The sequence below is a fragment of the Anguilla rostrata genome, chromosome 7 (assembly GCF_018555375.3).
Source record: "Anguilla rostrata isolate EN2019 chromosome 7, ASM1855537v3, whole genome shotgun sequence".
NCBI classification, from domain to species: domain Eukaryota; kingdom Metazoa; phylum Chordata; class Actinopteri; order Anguilliformes; family Anguillidae; genus Anguilla; species Anguilla rostrata.
Genome location: NC_057939.1, coordinates 10,168,577 through 10,193,520, shown reverse-complemented (window position 1 = coordinate 10,193,520; position 24,944 = coordinate 10,168,577). Strand labels below are relative to the sequence as shown.

The window sequence follows — 24,944 nt, the reverse complement described above, 5'->3', positions numbered from 1 at the left end:
CGCCCTGGTGCGGGCGCTCACTCCACCGGTGGGCGTGGCTCAGACCGCTCTGACTCCCAGCCGGATCGAATGCAGCAAATGTATTTAACATGAATGCAACTGAGACTCACACCAAGACTCCAGCATTTATCCGGTGCGTTTCGTCCAACAGTAAGCTACTCTTGGGTATAAAATGGACATTCAAAGACTTTCTGTGAGATATCCAACAACAACACTTGTTTTCTCAATATCCATGATACATACAACTGCCTGCCATGTTTTTCTGCTTTCCTGATTGAATTCTTTTAATGCTGCATGACTTTTAATGGGAAAACGCGACGCGTTCACTGCTCATTGTTCAGTATCCGTGTTCCTCATTCACCGTTAAGCACCGCAGGGGAAAAAGGCCGTCTTTTTGTTGTGGATGTTTCTGAAAGCTCGCTACGGTGTCACCCAGGGTCAGGCGACTGCAAGGTCTTTATTGGACGAAGCCGCACAGGATTTAACGCGTCTCCATGGTGAAGAGAGAGAGAGAGAGACCGAACGCACGCGGTTACTCGTCGAAGGCCACGGACCGTTCTCCCGTGGAGGGAAACCCAACAGACCAGCAAGCGCCCGCTTCAGAGCAGCGCAGCTTCACACCCGTCCATGCTAACCGGCTCGGAGCGTCCTTCAGGCCAGAGAGAGAGAGAGACGCGAGGGTCCGGTGCCGTCTCTCCCGCGCTGCGATTCCACGCGCGGCCGGCCGCGCTGCTGCTCCAGCCGCGTCTATTTTACGCTGGACTCCGAGTCGTCCCGTTTCCGACAAAAAAAAAAACAGGAAAAAGAAAGAAGGCGCACTTGCGCGGGCCATTAAAACGCCCTCATTACTCCGGGAGCGGGGTGTTGCAGAGATATCGCTTTCGGCGGGAGCGCGGGCGCTTCCTCGCCTCCTCCGAGGCGCGGCGGCCACTCTGCGTGATGAGGAGGCGTAAGACTTTCTGCCGCTCAAGGTTAACTGGGAGCCGGCGCCGGGCCGCTCTCAGAGGCCGAGGCCGGGGGAACGCTCCGCGCTCCGTCGGCTTTCTATCGCACCGCCGCCGAGCGAGGGCCCGACGAGCGAGGGGCCGACGAGAAGCCGGGGGAACGGAGAGAGAGGAGAGAAGAAAGAGGAGGGAGGAAAAGGGAGGGAAAGCGCGCAAATCGGAGGAAAGGGGGCGGCGGCGCCGGCGAGCCCGGACATCAGCCGCGGCTAATCTCTGGCAGACGCGGCGCGCTTCAGACGCCGCGCCTAATAAGATACCGAGCGGCGGGAAACGGGCGTCTCTTTTTTTTCATGTTTCTGAGGTGGAGGAAGAAATAAAACGGATAAACAGCTCGGAGAATCAATTTTCGGAGTAAATTAAATCTTTATTTTCTAAGCGGACGAACTGACAAACGAAAATGATTTCTACTTAGGGGGAAGCGTTTGAGCGGGCTCCTGCGTTGGATGGGTGGGGGGGGTGCAGGTTGTGAAGTCAGCAGGCTTGGATGTGGGGGGGGGGGGGGAGGGATTGATTGTGCATTAAAAGCGAGGGAATAGAAAGAGACAGCGGGCACACAGACAGTGGCACTCCTTATCGCTCTTCTGAAAGCACGATATCCAGCAGCTTGAATGCACTCCCAAACACCCCCTCCCCTCCAGAAGTCCCACAGCCACCCCGGGCCGGACGCTCTGACTGCAGCGGGGTACGCGTGGCGATGACATACGAGGTTACCGTGGGGGGGGGGGGGGGTCGGCCGCGGACACTCGGTCTCAGGCGGCCAAGTGTAATGGGGGGGGGGGCAGGGGGTGGGAGGGGGCGGGGTCAGGAGAGATAAGTGATGACTATCTGGCCACATCCTCCATTAGGAACTGGAACCTGGCGTCCCCATCCATCACGGTTCCCATCTCACTGTGGGACGGCAGGGCCCCGGGACCCCCCTACCACCCCCCCATTCCCCCCTGGCTCCGGAGGCCTAAAAGCTGCAGACCCCTTCCCTCCTCTCCCCCCCCGGCGGTGACATCACAGGAGCAGCCTCCTCTGCCGCGGCCCCGCCCTGCTCTTTCTAATCCGGCTTCATTAATGGAGCCTTCACCTCGCGTCTGGATCCCGCTCCGCTCATCGATACCAAGCCCTGGCTGCAAATCCCCCGCCTGCGGCCACGGCAACGGCGGCCACGGCAACGGCGGCGCCCTGCGAGCGGGCCCCGCTTATTAAGGCTTATTAGCGCAGAAAAGCCTCTCCCCCGCCACCAGGAAACCACTTCATTACGCGGCGAGCGCTCGATACTCCCCGCAGAATTCCGCGTCGGAGGAGCGCAGAGAGCTAGCCCTGCCGTCAGGCTCTCAGAATGACGCCGGGAAAAAACAAAAACCTGAGAGAGAGAGAGAGAGAGAGAGAGACGAACGGGGGGTTAAAGACACAAGGCATCGCCGCGGTTTAATCTCCCCGAGAAGGATTTTTCTAATGGTCGCGAAGAAAAAGCAGCAGGCTTATTACTCCCTCAATCACCGAACCGCGAGCGTGCCGATATTTATGAGCAAAAGAGTGGGGGAACGCAGGCCGGCCCTTTTCCGCGCGACGGGCCCGCCGCCCTCCGGAAAGAGTAAAGTGAAGGACGAGACGAGTGCGTCTGAGCGGCGAAGGTCAGGAGCAGCGCTCCTACAGGGCGGGTTTTTCTTTTTGTATCGGGCGGGGCGCGGGTTTACCGAACGCCAGACGTGACTCGCGTGAGAAGAGAAGCGTTTTCCGCGCCGCCCGTCGGAGCGCGGGTCCTTCCTGACACGGGACGGATTTAAAGGTCAGGCGGGCGCTTGGAGCCCCGAAGTCCTCCAGGGGCGCGGAGGAATAACACGCGCCGGGGTCCCGCGGTCCCGGGCACCTCTGACAGATTGCTTTCGCGCGCGGGACGGCCGCGGAATTTCAATGCCGCCGCCGCCGCCAGCAGACTCGAGCGGGCGGGATGAGGCGAGCCTTTCAGAGGAGAGAGAATCCGTCTCCGCGCCGACGGCTGCGAGGAGGACAGGCCAAAGTACAACTGATACGCCGACGTCGCGTGATGCGCATCTGCGCGGGGCAGCGGGAGAGCGCGTGCCGGGACTGCTGAGCCGGACGGCGAGCCGGCGTCGGTGACGCGTGGAAAACAGCGCCCCCTGTATGCAGCGCGCAGGCATTACACCCCTCCCTGACAGAGCAGTGCTGAGAGGCGTCCAACATGTTTTTGGCAGCGATGAGGGCGTGGCCATGTTCATCCATTTAGCAAAGCTCATTTCCAGCTCGCGCGGCTGGCAGCGGAAAGGCACCCTCCATACGCTAACGCTACCAGCTGACGGCCAAATGGAGATACATTCAAAAACACAGATTGCTCAAGCTCAAATCAATGACACGAGACTGTGACCCAAGCAGGTAAAAATACTTCAGCAAGCCTTGCTGGTTGCAGGAAGGAAGAGGCGGCTCAGCCTAAAACCATCAAAATTTGGCCTAAGAAGTGAATATCAATTACAATGAGAAAACGTCTGGGAAAACTGAACTGTCACTTTAACTCTGTAGACATTTTGGAAAGCAGAATTAGTAAAGGTTCCCCAGAGCATGCACTGCCTCTTTCTCAATTTTTCAGACAGCGATGTTAAACTGAGCCATGATTAGATTCTTTTTTTAAGGCTTTTTTTTGAGAGTGTTTAGTGCTTCAGGCATAAAATAAAAAAAGTTTTTAATTTTTGCTTTTTGAAAACCAACCAAATAATATGCCAGAGGAAGCAGAGAGTGGAGTCTATTTAAAACCGAGAGAGAGAACTGAAATGACTGCTGCCATCACTGAAGCCTGGCACTGAGCCAATCAGAATGACTCTAAGTTTCATGGACAATCATTGATTTCATTGATCAATCTGCACCTGATCTCAGGGGAAGGAATCAGCCCATTACCGTAGAAACCAACATACGCCAAGAACCAAAAAAATAAATTAAAATAAAGAACATGCGAGGCTTACAAGATTTTTTTATGGCCTCCCATGTCTTCATACTTTAAACATTAAATTCAAAAACAATAAAACCATGACAACCTGAACAGGGGTACTCTTCTCCCGTGGGTTACTGCCATTCCTGGCAGTGATGAATATTCCACAGTCCACCTCGAATCGCCTGCAGGGACTCCAGGCCTGACACATCCCAGACATTCCAGACGCGATTCCCTATGAATTTTTCAATCCGTTTCTGAAAATGTAACATTTTTTTTGAGCCACGAGCGGCGGGAGGACTCCCGCAAAACGGCCGTGTCCGGTGAGGGAGGGAGGGTGACAAATCTCACCGCTACTAGCAAATTAATCAGCCAATCAACCAATCAATCAAACAGATCTTTACTGCCCCCAATGGGCAATTCATCATGCAAGCAAGTTAAAAATTACAACATGAACCAAATAGTGTAAAAATGGTAAGAAGGTAAGTGATCCCAGCGGTTACACTAACTACTGACTCAATCATCGCTTAGCTCAGACCAACAAACGCTAACAATAAGCAGATATGGCACGAACACACTCAACAAGAATGGAGAGCTGGAAATGGTGTCTCTGCTACACGCTGCTCTTGCCATCTGAGATGGTGAGTAATCTCCATTCAGATCAGACGATCCAGGCCCTCTACCCACAAAGGCCCACGAAGTCAGCGCAGCTGCCGCTGTGACGGCTGGGCTTTCCCCGCGAAGCGTCGCCCCCGCCCAATCTGAATACAGACGGAGAGTGGAAGAGAACGCGGCTTATCTGGAGAGAGCGAGCCGCGGAGAAAAGGCGGGCTTCTCCGTCTGCGCGCGCGGGGAACCGCCCGGGGAGAGACAGAGCGTTTCGCTGCTCCCCGCCGTGAGCCGCCCTCAGACGGCGAGGCGTGAGAGGAGGTGTGGCACGCGCCGCGGCGACGGCGTCCGGCCGCCAGCAGCCGCGGTCACGATGGGCCCCAGAGGCACGCTGATGTAGATGGATGCGCAGGAGGACGAGTGAATTGTTCAGAGAAAAGGGTGAGAGGGAGAGAGGGGCACAATGGAACAGGAAAAGGGTGAGAGAGAGTGAGTGAGTGAGACAGAGAGAGAGAGTGAGAGTGAGAGAGAGAGAGAGAGAGAGAGTGAGTGAGACAGAGAGAGAGTGAGTGAGTGAGTGAGTGAGAGAGAGAGAGAGTAGATTACAGAGAGAGAGAGTGACGCTAACCGAGATGAGAGAGTAGAGGTTTGATCATGTGGCAGGAGGAGAGAGATGAGAAGAAGGGTAGAGGGGAAGAGAGAGACGAGAGAGGGCGAGAGAAGGACGAGAGTGGGAGTCGAGTAATGAGAGCGTCGAGAGAAGCGAGTTGAGGGACGAGTCAGGAAGGGCGATGGACAAGATAAAGCGGGGCTGCAGAGGCGAGAGTAGTCTCAGAGGAGAGATTTTTTTATTTAAAAACCTTTGATGGGACATTTCCAACACGAGAAAATGCTATCAAGAATCTCTAAACAATGACCAGAACATAACAAGAAAGGCCTCAACAACTAAAAGCACGGCAGAAAAGAAAGAGAAAAGCGAGAGAAGAACAAGAAAGAATTGCTATAAATACTTAGTAAAATAACCAAAACAAAATTCCGACAAAGACATACTATAAACAAAAGAAAGCATAATCTACTGAACAGGCTAAAAAATACATCCCCGCACCAAGTTTTAGAAGAACATGTACTGTAGTTGACGTATTACAAATTCCAGCCTGAACGGCTGCGCACAGACTCATCAAAGAGGGCTGCAGGTAAACGAACCCTACCCTGAGACAGTCTTCTGTCTCGATTACATTGCTATCTCCTGTAATAAATTGTACGAGATTCACAGCTTAGTTCCGGCGATCACGGGACGCAAGAAAAAAAGCAGACAACTGACCCAAACCCTGAAACAAGCGTCGGTAATGCCAATAACCCGTTAAGTCTCGGACAGCAGAATCAATAAGGGAGTGTAAGGGGAAGGGCGCCCCTGAACAAGACAACCCCCCCCACTGGCCCAGGCTGCACCAGATGTCTATTTTGGCTTGGCCCATGCAGCAATGCCTCCTGGGCCCTGCGCGTATCAATGGAGGTTATCACAAAGCCGCTCGCGCACTTTGGGGAGATTCGGATCCAAATAACCCGTCTATCCATCGACGCCTCTATCCTCCAAGAGGAAGGTGACCTTGGAAAAGGTCAATAGTCTTGTCTTGTTGATTCATCCCAACCTGGGTTGAATCAACGCTCCCGCTCTTCTTGCCTCCCCATAGAGGAGGATAGAAGAATTCAAGGGGAAATATATTGTCACTGTCAATCCCATTGGTCACAGAGTACGGTGCTCAGCAAATGCCTATAGGGGCCCTACGGATGCAAGACCTTTACCACAAACTCAAAGCATCTACGGTTCTGATGTGTTGATACTTGCAAAAGATTACCATGAGATTCAATATCAAAAACCACCAGGCTGACACAGCGTATCCTAAGGTAATCAAGGCGGCAGAGGACAATGGTTGAGTTTTATGAGGGAGTTATAAACATGGCTCTCAACAGCCACATCTCTGTCATATGTGATCCGGTGGACTTGAAACCTGTCACAATGTAGAACGCGTAGAAAGGCGTCAACCCAGTCAGGTCCACCAACTCAGGCTGGAGCAGGAACAGCTGCTTGTCATAGCCGAGTCGACCAGCCCTCCGCAGTAACAGTCGAGCTGTATCCTGCCAGCTCAGACCGAAGTTGTAAAGCAGCCTCTGTGCTGCCTGCAGCCTGAAAGCCCTTATCCTGTTGGGGATGTCAATAAGGCCCTGCCCCCCCTCCTCAACAGGAAGGTACAGTGCAGACGCCCTTATCCAGTGCTGGCCGGACCAGAAGAAGTCCACAATAGTCCTCTGCACCGCCTCAACTAGGCCCCTTGGTGGAGATAAGACAATCAGTCTGTGCCATAAGGTCGAGGCGACCAGGTTATTGATGACCAGAACTCTCCCCCTATATGACAGCTGGGGTAGCAGCCACTTCCACCTAGACAGTCTGGCACACACCTTCTCCATGATACCCTCCCAGTTCTGCAACTGAAACTCCTCCGTCCCTAAAAATATTCCCAAAACCTTCATTCCTGCCCTTCCCCACCTGAGACCCCTGGCAGGCTGGGAGCTGCCCTCTCCCGCCACTGTCCTACCTGTAGGGCCTCACTCTTCTCCCAGTTTACCCTTGCAGAGGAAGCCTTTTCATAAAAACCTAAACTTTCAACTAAAACATCCACATCCCTCTGCTCCTTTATAAAAATGTTAACATCATCGGCATATGCCGACACCACTAATGGTGGGCTCTGTGGTAGCCCCGGTAGGGAGAGCCCTGTGAGCCTATTTCTGAGCCTGTTTAAAAGTGGTTCAATTGAGAGAGAGAGAGTGAGAGAGAGAGAGATCAGTTCAGTTACATTATTTCAACTATTTATTTACTTAGCACCAGCCCTAACCCGGATTGATGGAGCTAGCACGCGCTTTCCATTATCCATTTGTGCAGCTGGACACTTTGCAGAAGCAACACGGGTACAAGAGCGTGGCCCAAACCGGCAGTTCAAACCGGCAGCCTTCCGGGGCGAGCGAAGACGACGAGCTCGCGCGTCGCATTAATTATGCGCAGCTCGTCCGCAGCACCGCAGCCGCGTTTGACGGGGACCGCGTCAGGCAAGCGGCGCTGTTATCAAAGATAAAACAGCCGCGGCGCCCCGCCCTGCAGCCCCATCTCCCTCATCATTACTGACAACAAAACCTGGGAGGACCATCCCAGCACCGCGGCTGCGGGGAGGGTCAAGGATGCGTCTGTGTGGGCCGGTACCGGGGCCCTGCGGCGATAAAAGCATCGCGTCAAAAACGCGCACGTTCCTCACAAGCGAGACAAAGACCGAGAGGGAGAGGAACGGGGAGAGAAAATGAGAGAGAAAGATTTACTGTCAGGAGACTGGAGAGATCCGGCAATGAGCGGAGTCACTATAAACAAAAGGAGCGACTTAATGAGTAAACACCGAGGCTTCATAAATAAATAATCACTGCGCGCCGCAACCAATGTTTTAGAGAGAAAAGATGTAGACAATAGTGTGCCGTTTCACAAATCACTTTAACAAGAGATGGGAAAACAGTGCAATAAAAGATGGGTTCATTAAACAGATAAATCAAATGTGCTGAGACAGGCTGTGGGGGGGGCGGGCGGACTTACGGACAGGAGCTTCCACGTGATTGGACGGACTTGCCGCGGGATTCCGGACCAGCTGAGTTTCCGGAGCTCATCTGCGGAAGAGAGGGGGAGAAAAAGGAGGGCCTGGATCAGCTCGGAACTTCGGCCCCGAAACGAGGCGTCTGGGGAAGGCCGCGCGGTGACTTTTCCGTAGCTGCAGAACTTCATTAAGGGAGGCTGAAGGGGAAGTGGCGTGCTCCCTCTATCTACCCCCCCCCCCACTCGCCCACCCTCCACCCCCAGCTCCTCTCCCAGTGAGATTATGGCCTCTGGCCCTGCGTCGTACCCACACGGAAATAGCAACTCGCACAAAGCTAGCTCGGATCATTTGGGATTTGGGATTTTCAAAGTCTCAATTATGCCCTGCCTTATCCATATTTCTTCTAAAGAGAACAGGCCTAATCCTCTCGTGAAAAGGCCCAATTTCATGTGAGGAGAAGCCCTCGTTGCCCTTGCTATAAATACGCCCGCGATTCAAACTTCTCCTGGCTCTTCCCTCGCTCCCCTTATTGGAGTGGGGGATGGGAAAGGAAGGAAAATTCCAGAAAATGATAGATAATTATGTCACTGGTCCAATTTAGTCTTTGTATCCATTCCACAGATGGACACAACACATACACAGGCGATGAAAATTACTGTATTTATTTGGAGACAGCATATTGACTCATACACAAAAACATCCTTTGGTTTTGCGTAGATGGGAGTAGAGATATCTAAAACGAATACCTTGATGGATTCATAATAATCAAGAAACCAGAACAGGGGATCACATCAAGTGTGACCATAAGTAAAATTTAAATACAGCACACTAATTGATGTATTTTTATCAGAGATGGAGGTTTCACTTCAAATAGAAGCTTTTCATTCACAATAGATTTCTATTTTACAATTAACGTGAAGTGGTCCTATTACCCTCAGTTCAAAAATGATAAAGCTCATCCATTTTCTCAGCCAGGCAGGAATACAGGCAATACACAATCAGAAATGTCAAGCAAGTGTGTAGCCTGTAGAAATCAATCTCTGGTCATAACATAACTAACAAAGCTTCCACAACTGTGAACTACAAATGTGTGGAATAGTTTTTTTTTAAATGTCCCCATTCTGTACTACAATTCCCAATACTACCATCTACCCCCTTCAAGACTACCAACCCCTGACCCCCTCAGTCTGTTACCACCTGAGCCACCGAAAAAAAAAAAACAGGAACCACCGGGGACTCTCCCTACTCATTAACCTTTGGAAGAGAGATGCAGCGAGGCAGGCCGAGCTGAACCGGTGGGAACAGACGGTAATGCCTGCTTCACGTGTGGTTACATCCATTACTTCCCGACGCCCGGGAGAAACACCGATCAGGTTCATTAGCATTCCATCCACCCGCCGCCCAAACGCGACACACAGAGGGACGGCGCGCCGCGTCGTCTCGCTAGCGTAGCCAGGCGGGGCTAACCGGCCCGAGCGCAAACCGGGCTGCGGCACGGGTGCCTTTATTCAGCTTAATTACGGCGAATGTGTCGCAGAGCTAGTGTCAGAGAGCCCTATGTTGTCTGTGCTGCATCTGCACCAGCTGCACCAGCTGCCCCAGCTGCCCCAGCTGCAGCATCCGAGCGGCCCTCTGCCGCAGCAGCTAACGCAGCTCAAACGGAGCGAGGGCGAGCAGAACACAAAGGGCTAGCCGCCTCACACTCCTCTGAGAGCAGGCTTGTACAGCCACGGGACAGGCACTCCCATTCAGAACAGGAAAATGGACTTTCAAAAAGGGAAAAAAGCACACAGTGGCTGGGCGGTAATATGGGCCAGGGAAAGGACGCCATTTTGCCAGAGATCACAGAGGGCGTCCACAGCGCAGGGAGGTGCGGACGGTCACACCACACGCTTTTAACCTCTCGGCTTCGCCGGACGGCGATGCGAATGCGGTGAAGAATCGCACGGGGGTCACGGGGATGAAAGCCGCCGGCGCCGAAAGTCCGGAGAGAGTCTAACGGCGGTTCTCCGTCCCCCGGCCGTCCCGCCCGGCTCTCATCGCTACGCCGCAGTCCCCGCTTCGCGGCGGCGTGGCGCGGTTCCTACGCCGCGCCACCGCTCGGTACGTTCGGTACCGCGCTGGGCTCCGCGAGCAGTAATTAAACCCCCCCCCCCCCGAAAGGCCGGTCTCCAGAAGAGGAAACGCCTGTCAGAGCTCAGCGGGGCGCTTTGTATCTGAACCGCGCCGCGACACACCTGACAGACATCGCGGAGGAAATTACAAAGGAGCGGAGGAAGACGTCAGGGCTTTGTTCTTCCGCTTCCTCTGCGCTGCGAGAGAACGCTCTCCCCGGAATAAACCTCTTCCTTTCACACTGATGATTTAGGAGCGCATTTTTGTATGAGCCCAGACACTTAAAAATATTCCAGGCAGGTTTGTATAGGCTCTTTTGTGCGCATTGCCCATTCTAATGTGTGCCCCCTCTAAAGCTGAGAATGCAGGTGAGGCATCTAGGTGTCTTTCCACAGCCTTGGATGGAGAGCTGAAGCTCATACACTCTTTTTACCGTGTGGCTGTATGGGCACCTGTGTGAACATGCCTCTATGAGTAACTACTTCAGACATTACTTCAGTCTGAATTTGTCAGTTACGCATTTAAATAAGTTATTGTTTTAGGTCTTCAATAAACAGATGAGAAGGTATGTGCCGATATACAAATATCATAATACAATTATCTTGACCAACATTCACAATATACGATATTATCCTGACAATTTGTGAGTTTGGCCACTCCCAAACCAGCTGCTACAACCATGAACAAAATTAATGGGAAAACCGGTCTCAGAAAAAGAAGAAAGAACTTTCGGCCATTACGGATGACACTTTTGTTTTGGCCTTGCGCTTCCTGCCCATTGTGCTGCAGAACCACTCTCTCTCTCTCCCGCACAGATAGAGCAACGCCACTCGTGCAGACACGACAGCGAGAGAGGGAAAGGGGGGCGAGCGAGAGGGGGCAGGAGAGCAGGAGAGAGAGGGGGCGAGGGAGGGGGCCCAACTCACCGAAGAGCCGATTTAATGAACACCGGGCCTGACGGTGAAACTTAGGGGGTGGAGGGGGGGGGGGGGGGGGGGAAGCACTCAATTCATTAAGCGCGGAGCCACGCACGGGTGTCTCTCTCCTCAGTTCGCACCTTTGAACCCTCATTTGCGCTGTCAGCCGCAGAAATTAGCCGATGAATCTTGCGCGCGGCGAGCTTAATTAAACTATCCGTTACGTTCTCGCCCCGCGCCGCATTAATCACGCGGGGCGGAGGAGGAGCCGGGCGCAAAGTCACACTCCGTCTCCCCGGGATACGGTGACCCCGGGGCGGGGCCTCACCTGGCCGGGCCGGGCGCGGAGGGGAACATCTGTGTTTGTGTTTCGGGTCGTACGTTTAACCTGACACCGCCGCGGCGGACGCAGCTGGGGCGCGGCGGAACGGGGGGGGGGGGGGGGGGGAATAAAGATCATTTGTGTTCTAAATATAACGGTGACCCGCCTGGAGGATGACCAATCCTCTCTATCGCCGTCCTGCTGGCCGCGGGAGCGCTCGTTCATCACGCGCGGCGCGGTGCGATGCGGGGGCGGCAGGAGTCCCCCCCCCCGCGCTGCAAGCTGTCTGGTTCTGATCTCGCCGGGCCATCCCGCTGCATCTGAACCTAATGGCTTCAGGTTCGGTTCTGAGGTAAAGGTTTACTGTGTATGGGTCTGGTTGCTATCCCAGTGTGCTTTGCAGTGGTTGGCGCAGTGTGGGGACTTATTTTGCTGTGCCGTAGGGTCCAGTTCTGCTGGACTGACCGAGTCTGTAGTTCAGACCAAACACCAGGCCTGGTGACTGGGCTGCATGTCAGTTCTGTGCTGTGACCAAAGTCGATTACGGTTTGATTCTGTCTCATTGATTCCACACAATGGTACTTTCACTGATGCATGCATGCTCTCTCTCACACACACACACACACACACACACACACACACACACACACACACACACACACACACACACACAACCACACACACACACACACACACACACACACACACACACACACACACACACACACACACACACACACACACACACACATATAGTATCAGGTCCTCCATCAGGTAATTGTGTTCATACCTGGCGCTGTCCTCAGAAGCTGACAGAGAGGGGGCTGTCAACCCCCTGCCCCCCCCCCCCCATTAGAGCCCTGCAGATCAGCCTCAAAGTATCTACGAAAAAGGGGGGGGGGGGGGGGGCAGCGAAAAAAAAACTCAGAGCAAGAGGCGGCAGAGAGCTGGGCGGCTCTGTGGCTGTGGGTTTATTTATAACCAGGTAAACGCGATCGCAGAGCTGTGAAAACAAAGGCTCGCCCGGCTGCCAAGCGCCCGGCCGCGATGCCGCTCGGCGCCGGCGATGTGCCAGCCTCCCGTCCAACCGGGATGAATGCGCAGGCCGCCGATTGGCTCCGAGCTGCTCGGGCTCCGCCCCCTAAAACGGGAGATGAGAGATGAGGCCTGAGAGACCGACTGCTCGTACAACCGACACAAACAAACAAACGTTAAAGCATCAAACGCTACTTTTTACACTGTAACGGCAGTTGCATTTTTCAACATAGCGAGACACCGATAGCATGCTGGCGCGCTGCATGACCTCAGACAGGCTGCAGGGGGACAGAACATTTTCTTGTGGGAGGCGTTTACAGGGATCTGAGCGTTCCGGAACGTTCTAACCGTTTCCAGGGCACCACCACAGCCTATAATGCGGGACCTCCGCAGCCTGTAACATGTTTGCTGTGACAGGACAAACCCAGTGCTTACATCACCACTGCCTTTTCTGAGGCAGCCACCCAGCGGCACCGAAGGTCTGTCTCTCTCCAGAGCTAGGCTACGAAAAGCAATGGCGACACCAGAGACGGAAATAAACTCAACTGCCTTAACCCGAACGAGCCACTTCAGGCACAGCGTCCAAAGGAGGCTAAACCCGACCTCCGCATCCCCAAATGAATAACACGCTATTTGGGGGGGATTCCATTTTGCGCGGCGATGATAACGACATACGGAAAAACAAAAAGGATTCCCCTCAGATCGCCCTTTTGAATGATGTGTATCTGGGCCTGTTTGCGAGGGCAGGCCGTCTTGCTTCCCAGAACAAATTGCTTTTTCCGAGAATATTCACCTTTAATACAACGGTGCGCTGGCTGTAGAGCACGAGCTGAATAAGGTCTCTCACGAGAGACAGCCCCTCCAGCTGAATGAAATAAAAAAAACCTGTGAGCAGTGCATTTAAGAGGAGGGCGACGGTCATGTGGCGGTTTGACACAGACGTCTATATCGCTACATTAGCGCTGTTAGCAAGAAAACACCCTTTGTAAATAACGCTGAAAGGTAAGCAAACTAGCCGCAGCAACAAAATACGACACGGAAAAGTACAGTCAATGACAATGACAGAAAACAGCAGAAAGTCAATGCGTTACTGTAAGTAACACGGTTCCTTTAAACCGTTAAGTGAAAATGAGGGGTCGTGAATGGTCTCTCTATCCTTCTCTTTCACGTTTTGTTCTAGCTGTGTCGTGGAAGTCCGGCAGCCCCAAAAGAAAGGCGGTAGTGGAACGTGTTAAAAAAAAATCTATTAAGTAAAATCACAATGCAGTGACCTGTGATTTGTATCCTATGGATCATTAAAAAAAGGTAATGGACAGAACTACACCCCAGTGCAAGCACTCCTAATTTTCTGGATAACGTGGGAGTTAAATACACCTGGCAATAGGTATTCTGCTTCATGGACCATGTTGGGTCCATACAGGTACTCCTGTCCTTATGGTAATGTGGTAGTAAAATACACCTGGCTACAGCTACTCCTGGCTTTAAGAGACCATGGTGCATAAAATACAAGTGGCTACAGGTAGGGCTACGTCGGGGAGAAATACACAAGTCGGGTACAACTTCAGCAAGGTCTCCCGCCAGGTAAGACTGCCAGAATGCGTCCAGCGAGTAGTGGCAGCAGACACGCAAAATCTGGCCTCAGGCGTCGTCGGTCCCCCACCATATGCCAGAAGAGCAAGGTAACCTGGCGCTGTCCTCCTCCTGGTTAAGAGCATCACTCCAGAGACCGTCCGCACGACCAGGCACCTGCTCTCCCGTCCTACCTGCTCGTCTCCCCGCTCACAAGATGGACGCCAGCCCACTTATCGACGTATCAGAAACATACACCTATTTGATGTTACCTTTCCCATCCAAGATACCTTCAGAACCACTTTTTTGTATGCCATTTGCACCAACGTTTCAGATACATACAGTATAATTCTGCTCAGGAGCGCGTTGGCAGTCTCTGACCTAGAATACACAAGCATAACCTAAGGGCTGAGCTTCAGAGCCCTCGTGCTGATTCCACATGGGAGACAGAGGAAATGTTGCCCTGTGGTAAAGGTACTTCCATGAGTGCAGGAGGAAGCTCTGAAACACGAAAAAAAAAATATTCCCCCTGCACCGTTCACATCGCAGCCCGGCTCAAAGAAATGTGGGTATTGGCCTGACGAGACACAGTATCTGAATTGCCATCCCAGTTTTGTGAGATATCCTAAAACGCGCTCGGGGCCCCATTTCAGAGAACACTATGCACTGCAAGCCATCATTATTCATTCATATCGGGAATACCGCGCAGTCAAATAAAGAACTGCACCGCCACTGCCTTAAAACACACTGGTGTAGCAGACTGGGTCCGTAGCAAATACTCTGGGTTTTACAAGCCACTTTCCCCTATAAAGTATTCATCATAATTACCATCATCATAACGAAGAATAGCGGGGTGGTACAGCGCTTTATGGGCTCGGCTGATAATGTAGAGGCTACAGGATTCGGTCCCTTGAGTAAGACACTTCAGTCACAGTGGCTTAGTTAAATGTCTGGCAGCCCAAAAAATACGTTCAAAGATGAGCCCGGCAAGTGGTTCCAGATAAAGACATCTGCTATGCAAACACAAAATGGAACAGTAATTTCAGACTCCGACGGAAAAACAGTATGTAAATGCGAACGGGGCTTTTCAAAAAAGCCCAGCAAAGCGTCCAAAGACTTCCAAAGCCTCGCCGCGAGCGTGACGCTCCTCCGGCGAACACTCACAGCCCGACCGCTCCCAGACGCAAACCCGGCCGGCCGGCGTCTGAGAGGACGAGTCACAGCTCCTCAGAGCGCAGCGTCATGCCTCCCAGTTTGACTCAGAGTCACAGCTCCTCAGAGCGCAGCGTCATGCCTCCCAGTTTGACTCAGAGTCACAGCTCCTCAGAGCGCAGCGTCATGCCTCCCAGTTTGACTCAGAGTCACAGCTCCTCAGAGCGCAGCGTCATGCCTCCCAGTTTGACTCAGAGTCACAGCTCCTCAGAGCGCAGCATCATGCCTCCCAGTTTGACTCAGAGTCACAGCTCCTCAGAGCGCAGCGTCATGCCTCCCAGTTTGACTCAGAGTCACAGCTCCTCAGAGCGCAGCATCATGCCTCCCAGTTTGACTCAGAGTCACAGCTCCTCAGAGCACAGCGTCATGCCTCCCAGTTTGACTCAGTATAGGTCAGGTCAGAGAGTGATGTCTACTGTATGAAGTGGACTTAATGAGTTTATGGTTCTGAAATAACTGTCGCAAAACAAGTATTGTACCTTATGGGACCTGTGTTCTCTAGTTGTCCCAGTGACCTTCGGTATGCACTGATTGTACGTCGCTTTGGGATAAAAGTGCCTGCTTTTGTAATGTAATGTAATAGCTGTTCAGCTCTGGAAAAGAGGGAGAATGAAGAGAAAGAGTGAGCTGTGGAACAGAGTGCAGGAGAGCGTTGCGGAGAGGTTCGGCGGCGGTGGAGGGGCGGAGTCGGCGGGCGGGGCGGGGCCGCTCGGGGCCGCTCAGGCCCGCTGTCTCGGCCTAACCCCCGTCACGCTCGGGCTCCGGAGGCAGGGGGGCGAGCAGAGCGGAAAGGAGGCGGTCGACGGGCCGGAGCAATGCAGTATTCAAATGCTGCTCAAAGCGCTGCTCAAAATGCTGCTCAAAACGCTGCTGAAATGCTGCTCAAAACGCTGCTGAAATGCTGCTCAAAACGCTGCTCACACGCTGCTCAAAGCGCCGCTCAAAGCGCTGCTCAAAACGCTGCTCAAAACGCTGCTCAAACGCTGCTCAAAACGCTGCGGCGAGGTCAGGCGGAGAGCCCGGGGGGAAGGGCTGCAATTGGTGCCTGTGAACACGTGTGGAATTCTCAAAGGGACACAGAGGAGCAACATACCTGGCCCACTTGCCAGCAGAGATTGGGCAGAGAGGTGCATTCTGGGGGATCTCTATAATTAAAGCAAATAACTACGCTACTTACATTAAAAATACGTAATAAAGGAGAGCTGTTCTTCAGGTGCAGAGCCCTATCTTATCCTGTATAACACCGATCCTGAGTGACTCTGCTAGAACAGTGCTTTTCAGTCTGGACAGGAGGGTCAGGCCCCTCTCTAAGCACACACAGACACACAGCATTCTGGGATTTCTGGGTTACGCTGCAAACAGCTGTGCTTCCCCCACATTTTATATACTGTTCATACGAGAAAGGCACTGTCTGTTAAACTGAACCGGACGGACCGACGGAGACGGTGATAGAGAATAAAAGAAAATAAAAATAGAGCATGTGTTCACAAAGAAAGAATGACAGAAGAGAGAAAGAAAGAAAGAAAAAGTGAGGTCCTTGAGTTTTGGTGTTTCCACAGATCGAAGATGTTGATGCATGCACTCCCACTCACTCGGTCCACTCCCCTTAAAGTGAAAACAACAGAAGAACGTATCTGCATAGGACAGCCCACGCAACGCTAAACGAACACAACCACAACCACAACCAGGGAGGGGGCTGGTCTCCTTCCTCATCCCCAGCGATAAGAGTCTCCCACCCCCAGTCAGGAGAGAGAGTGAGGCTTGCCCAAAAAGTCACAGAAAGGAGGAAGTGACGCGCGGCGCGCTGGTAATCTAATGGGGCTCCCGTAAGAAGACGCGTCTCCGTGTCACCTGGGCGGGAGTGCGGAATGTAGCGCCGGGGGCTGGGGAGCCCGTGGTGAGGCCCGGTCACTTCCGCACGGCTCTCCGGGTTACTGGCTGCATTATTAATCTTCTCTCCCCCAAAATGAATCTGCGTCGCTAAACCGATACCGAGCATTAAACCATGCGAAATTTAAAAAGCACGACTGAACGCGGACGCTGTCCTCGCAATCTGACTTCCAGATCCAACACGCAAAATAAAATGATCTTCTGTTGCTAGAGCACCAGGACTACACTATAATACTACATTCAAGTTGCAGTGAGGTTCATGAGGAACATCCTAATGACTTCATAAATAAGCATTTGACACAATAAAACCTGATTTTTTTTTTACTCCCTCCTTTAATCCACTGTGAAGCTGGTGCTATATAAAGGCAGTTTTTTTATCGAATGACTAACATGACATAATGCAGGTGTGCTCACAAAAGCATCTCAAGCCCTCTCTTTAAGGTGCTTCCAGTGCCAGGGTGGGCCCCGCGGTTCAGGAGGGGAATCCAGACTGTGCCAGAGCTGACTGCCGCCGGCAGCCTCAGCAGGGCTACGCGTAATTGGCCGTAGAGTCGCCCAGGGTTACGGAGGGCCCAATCAACCAGGATCTGCGTCTCATCTCTCCAGCAGCCCGGGCTGGTTGATCAGGCGCCCGCGCAGTCCGCCCGCTAAGTTGCGCACGAGGCGTCTTCATCTTCCTCCGGCTCCACAGTCAGACTGTTTAACCTCGCGGCCTTCGTGTCTAACCTTCTAAACCCCGAACGGAACCCACAGGACTCCTCATCGACCCACTCGAGCGTAAGCACACTGCTTTTAGGCTTCCAGGCCCAGACTATATCTCTTTGGCGCTTTTTTCTTTTTTTTTTTTTTTATGTACTCAAATTTAGCCGCCACCACTCCGAGTTAAGGAGGCCACTGCTGATACCGGCTAAAGGCTCATTTAAAAAAAAATGTTAAATGAATGAGTAATTAGCCCGGACGCATAATTGGCATTTGGAGGCGGCGTCTGGCAGCACATTAAAGCCGACTCTGGGCCCGCCGCGGGCCCCGGGGTGACAGAGACCGTTTGTGTGAAGCTCATTTAAAATCAACCCGGTCAAGGTCAAACGCACGCGCCTCTTCGGCCCGGCGCCGGCCCCCGCGAACGAGCCGCACGTGCAGCCCGCGGCCTCCAGAAACGCCGAGGCCCTCTCGCCACCCCTCTCTCTCTCTCTCAACACCTCCTTCATCCGACTCCGAACGCGAGAACAACGTTCTCCATGCGCAAGAAATTAAACAGCAAGCTCGTCGCTTCCGGCCAAAAAACTATCATTGTTGATTTTATTTGTCGGGAATAAATAACAGGCCGATGTTTTTCACGTTTTCAGTTGAGACTAATACCGCTGCTGTTAGAGCAAATCAAACAAATCAACAAAACTTCACGGTCAGGCACCGTGCTCATATGAACAGAGCTAGAGATAAGAATTAGCCCAAACATTCCCTAAATCATCGCTTACGCACTTGTAAAATACGTGATTATCACACAGCCCTTCCTCATCAACAGTTCGTTCAGCCAGCCCGCCGAACGGATTCTATCCTGGGGGGCTGGGGGCTCAATTGGAGGGAAAAGTCTCATGGAATCAATTTGAAAATCTTGCAAAAGGCATTAGCATAGATAAGTATCTAGTGGGTGTGATAAAGCACTTTTTTTGTCCCCCTAAGCCGTTGTATTAAAAAAAAAGTACCGATATAGACAGAGGGCTGTTTGCATAGTCCTGTGAGCAGTGAACATAAGCACAGCCAGGCTACCTCAGAAAGCTGAGATTCTGATAAGCACACGCTGAGTCACACATCATCACACGCCTCAGAAGCACGGTGGATACCACATCCAACAATACTCCTTACACGAACAAGAGCAAAAAAATCCCCAAATTTTTACTAAAATTCTACAGACATACTTTTGTTACACAAAGTCCACGTCAAAACAATCAACAGAGAGCAAAACTGGCTGGTCGAGACCTGTGGACCAAGCGTGAGATAAGTCCAGTCATCAAACGGAACGAAAAAAAGTTCACATAGATACCTTTGTTGCCTTGGCTGAGCTAAAGGCTCGATCCATTCTGTACCCGAAGAATAGAGATGTATCTATCTTGAGTGCAGTTATTACAAATTAATGTACTGCCAACACATGGATGTACTGTATTATATTTGACGCTGCCTTCTTGGCCAGCATCGCCCGGAACTTTCCTCGACCCCGGGAACTTTTCTTGAAAAATAAAAGATAAAGTTAAATAAATAAGATCACCAATACGTGTTCCAAACAATGCTCGCCTTCTGCAATCTTTTCCTGGCCCTATGCATCATTCCCAATTTTTCCATCGTACGCAAGCAAAGAATGTGTGAACACTGGAGAAAGGCCATAAAGATTCATTTCTTTCCTGATAGTGTAAGAAAGAAGTAAAAACCTGATAGCTTAGCTGTTCGGTTGAAACGCACATTTTTAGAAAGGCTAAAGGGTGCCGAATGAGGCAAGAAATATAAAGTAGCTTTCCTTGACAAAGAAACTACTGTATCTTTATCTTCAATGTGGCTCGCCAAAGCTAGGCTTCTTTTTACGGCTTGTGACACGTTCACAGAGACAGCAAAGACAATAGACCTGAAACCGGCAGCTCAGCTCAAGATGCTTCAGTGCAGCTACTCTCCGGAGCCGCCCGAAATAACAGAACGAAAGATCGATTGCTGAAAGGCCCAATCAATCTGATGATACTCCATTATCATATCATGTTTGATGAAAGCACAGATTGCAGTGAGGCTAGCCTTAAAACGCATTTGCTACTGCACTCATATGATTTTTTGTCTGGCTTTTTTTGATTATATAATCACTTCCCTTTTCATAGGCATCAGTAAGGGTTTCGTTAATAACAGTCCCAGAAAATGACAGGTGCCTGCATCAAGGCTGGTTGTTATGCGCGAGGCTTTCTGTTCTCACGTCCTGTGTGAGGGCAGAGCACAGGGTTTCATTACACAACAGCCTCACACACCGCTGCTCCACGAATCAGAAGCGCTGATACCCAACACTCACCTGGCCCTCACAGTGATGCACACAGAACTCACGCTACGCTCTATAAGGTTCCCATTTCATACATCTTCTGAACCAAATTTTGAGCTGCCTTGCCTAGCTGTTGCATTAACACATTCAAACATAAATAAAATTCTACGCATTCACGCGTTCTATCGAGACAGATAGCGCACTCTGACGTACAACGAGGAGGATTCTGATGAAATGCGCTGAGGTAAACTGGTGTGACACTCTCTGAGATAGTAATTTTTTTTTATTTTAATGAATGTTTACCTAATTGTTAATTCATGGAATAACCATAACTTCAATATAACCATTAGTTATTGCCAGAGTTAACTCGTTAAGAAGAGCTATGGCCTTTCAGTTCCCATCCTGAATGTATAGCTAGCCAGCTATTAAAGTAGCATGAGCCATTAAGCTAATTTAAGTGAATAAAAATGAAAAGTATCTGTGTGGTTTAATATTAATTTCTGATTTTACGTTGGCTATAATTACCCAATACTGACTAACAGTTATTCATTTCCAATCATCAGATACAGGCCTAATGTTATTCCAAAATCATTTAATGTAAAGCTTCGATACCACAAATTTTTTTCCTATGTCATGAGCATTCCCCTCCGTAATTTATGGAATGTAGGGCCCCCAGACCACCCACCTTTTAAACTGCCACTACAAAACAAAACTTAGGGGGAAACACTTGAGTGCATCTTTTCAAATGCATCAAATTCATCCCTTTGGAGACAACTCTGAATATCCAAGAGTTGCCCTGACAATTTAGCCGAATCAAAACCAACGAAGTGGGGTGAAGGTGGGGGGGGGGGACTACAGAAACGCCGGAAATGAGACCGCTCTGCGTTTCCCCGCACCGCGGGACGCCCCATCCCCGTCTGGGCGGAAGCCAAGCGTCACCGCGAGCCGTCTGCAGATGGCGGGGGAGCGGTCAGCGGGCCCTGGGGGGTTTCCCAGGCTCTCTCCCGCTGCCACTCACACTCCCGCCTGTCTGTCACGCCGACGGTCGGACCGCAAAGCCCACTGGGCATTTCAGCCGTCAATCACAGGCCCCCCTGGAGTAAGGAACAGCCCCTTTACGTAGGAAGAGACACAGAGCGTACCCAAACGGAGGCCGCTTCATTTGCTCCCAGCACCCCTCCAGCTGGATGGGGGGGGGGGGCAGGAGGGGGGGTTGTTCTCAGCTAGAGAACACTCAAATATGAGATGCTTTTCTTTTTTCATTACGGACTGCTCGGCTCGAAAAATATTGGTTAATACAGCCAATATAAACGCGATTAAAACGCGCTGGTAAAAGAAAATGAGCAGATTGTGTTTAGTTCACAACAGTGACAGCTGGCTAATGCGTTCCAGGTCTTCGCAATTACTCCTGAAAATCCTCGGCGCGGGATCCTCCGAACAGGATCGAATTCGGCGAGTGGAAAAAGAGAAAAGGAACGCGCAGACGCAGACAGCACCCAGGACAGAGCAGGAGGGAGCGGGGCTGACGCGAGGACTCGCCCAGACGGCTCGCTGCAGCGCTGCCGTAACCAGGCCGCCCGCCCGCGACGCTCCCCTTCGCGGGTCTGCTTTCATGTTCCCCCCGCACGCGTCCGCGCAAGTCACCGGGAGGCGGGACAGCGGGGCCGAAAATGAGCGCTTACTGCATCAGGCATCAAAGAGACGCCGCGGAGAAAAACAAGGCGAACCCGTCTAACGGCGTGTAAAAGAGGAGACGGCGAGAGGCAGCCGAGGGAAAATGTTTTATTCCGCCGGAGAAACAGGCCTCGACGCCTCATCATCATTTCGGCGATTTCCACCGGCGACGAACGGGAGGCGGCGCCTCCTCCGCTCCAAACGGCGGCAGCGCCGCGGCGTCGCGGCAAATTGAATTAAAGCGGCTCGCTCCGCCTCCATGCCGTTATTAGCCCGGAGCTAAAGCCTGTAATGCAGAACAGTGCTGTGTAACAGGATCGGGAGCCGCCGCGGACTGAGGCGCGTCGCTGCGGCGGGATCAGCGCGAGCAGGAGGAGGAGGAGGAGGAGGAGGACGGGAGCGCTGCGCGGATCAGCAGCTCCCCCCACTGAAGATGCAGAGTGAGGCACGCGGAGAGAGAGAGAGAGGGGAGGGAGGGGGAGAGGGAGAGGGAGAGGGAGAGAGAGAGAGAGAGAGAGAGAGAGGGAGGGAGGGCAGGAGGGAGAGGGGGCGAGAGGAGGGGGAGGAGGGAGGAGAGAGGGAGAGAGGGGAGGAGAGAGAGGGGGAGGGAAGAAGGAGGGAGAGAGAGAGAGAGAGAGAGGGAGAGAGGAGAGGGAGGGGGAGGGAGAGAGGGAGGGGGGGAGGGAGAGAGCAGGGGAGGGAGGGGAGGAGAGAGAGGGGGAGAGAGAGAGAAGGAGAGGGAGAGAGAGGAGGGAGAGAGAGGAGAGAGGGAGAGAGGGAGGGAGAAAGAGGAAGTAAGAGGGAGAGAGAGGTGGGGGGTGAGTCAGGTTCCTCGCATCTAAAAATTAAAATTTTACGCAAGAGATAGATTAAAACCAATATTATTTAAGAGGCAATTTTGTTAGCAATAATCAGTATATTATAGCATCCTAAATTCAATCATTTTATCTTTTCCTAATGGGCACAAAATTATATTAAGAAACACATTTATACCCTACACACCCTAAACATAACCAAAGAGTATAACATTTTTGGCATGACCAACCTGATTATAATTCATTTAATTTGGTAAAAGATACAATATACAATAGTGTACTGCAGTGGTAGTGCACCATGTTTGTGATAAATTAAACAGACAAAATTCTCATCAAAGAAATGTTTGGGTAAGGAAGAGCTCTACGTCCAACACAGATTACACGTTATATAAAAAAGTTTTACAAGTGGTGTAGAAGCCATGTTTAAGGTTGCTACCCACATAACAGAAAAATTCTTACTGTAATCACATGATCTGGTTGCACATACCCACTGAACAAGATTAAAACAGAAACTGGCGATGGCGAAGAAGTGCTGTCAGAACTGGGCCCTGGCAGTCAAGATAAGACTAAAAATAATGCCTTCCCAGAAAAGCCGGGCCCTATGGCCCTGAAATCAATTTGTTGATACTTCAGTATGCTTGCATATGTAAGTTTGCAGCCTTAACAAAATTTGACTTCAATTAAAATCCAGAATATTCGCTTTCAGGAAACTTGTATCGACATATTGTGCATAAAATGCTTTGCCAACACAATCCTGTTTGTTATCTTGCCAAGAAAGCTCAATTTAACAGAAAGATAAAAAAGAATGAGAGAGCAAGAAAAACTGACTACCACAATAAATAAAAGAAGAAGAAGACAAAGATTAAGATTAATCATCCTTGAAATATTACAATAAGAAAGAAATAAGCTTTGGTCACACTTGGCATTAACCATAACGATAACTATAACAAAACCTTTTTATTTTTTCATTTCTCAAGTCCAAATGAAGGATTGTGGTCACGCCACAACAATATAAACATATATCAAAAGATAACAAGGGATATCATTGGGATCGCATTCAAAATAATAATAACCACCACGATGATTTTTTAAAAATTGCTGACCAGCCACAGAAGGGCGAAATACGAACAGTAATCCCGTCATTATCAGGCGGTGAAAGAGGCAGAACGTGGGTGATTTAACGGGCGAAAGAGCGCGCTGTGCAGCGTGATGAAGGGTCGGGCGCGCGGGCGGCGGTGTGGAATTCACACAGGCTCCGTGCTGCACAGCCCCGTCAGATGGTATGATAAACACGCGCTGGTTAGCCGGTTAGCAGGAGCGTGTCCCGTTCCCCCCCGTCCTCTGTGTGCCGTTCCCTTCAGTGTGCAGGAGCGGAGCTCGGTGACATCTTTGCTGAATGATAAAACGCTCTCTGGTACACTCGGCTGAATCATTACGTTTATAGTTATTGTTATTGCAATTTTTTTTTCTTCCGAGTGCAATTGGGGCTTTGCCGTGTTATTACTTTGGCAATACTTTAAAATGTTCAGTCAATAAAAATAAAAGAATATCTGAACTGAAATGAACTGAAGAAGAGAGTGAATGAGAGGGGAGAGAGTGAGAAAAAGAAAGGGGTAGACAGTTCTTATATTTGATAGGTGCGTTATTTGGAAACTCCTATGTATGCTCGTCTGACCAATACAGCAAACAGGGGAGAGAAAAAGAGAGCCTTGCACTAGATTAAGGAAGCAACCAGAGAATGACCTCTAGCAACCAGAGAACGACCTTCATGAAAGAATACTTACAGTACCCAGTCAAACGCCTTCTTTTAACCTTCACGTGAAAAACTGCATGTGAAAAATAAAGGGAAAAAATAAACTCTGAACTCGGTTCCAAAGGCACCTAGTCATTTCCTGGTGTAGAAAACACTAAAAACAACCAAAATGAAAAGACACAAATTAAATAAATTTGCATGTTTCCCATCTGAAGGGGATGTCAGCTAGACTGAAGGTAGGGAGTTACTCCAGGACAGAGGAAGATTTAACAGCGTCGCTGCATATCTTTCAGGAGAAAGGAAGTGCCGGAACGTTCTTTCATTCTGATTGAAGTGACCGTAATTCTGACTTTGCCTTTCGGCCCTCCGAAATACACCACCCCCTCCAATTACCGAGCAGCGGCTCCCGTCTGGAGACCCCGGCGGGCAGACCCAGACGGGCGCCTCGCCCCGCGCGGCGACGG

General features: G+C 51.2%; 1 protein-coding gene across 2 annotated transcripts in view; it reads right to left on the bottom strand.

The window, feature by feature from the left end:
* Window positions 1–24,944, bottom strand: part of tbc1d22a (TBC1 domain family, member 22a) — a 148,090-nt gene that overhangs the window by 107,077 nt on the left and 16,069 nt on the right. For both annotated transcript variants that reach the window (XM_064342721.1, XM_064342720.1), the window contains exon 5: window positions 8,174–8,244. In XM_064342721.1, the coding sequence (XP_064198791.1) occupies window positions 8,174–8,244 (71 nt within the window). The remainder of the gene's footprint in view (window positions 1–8,173; window positions 8,245–24,944) is intronic.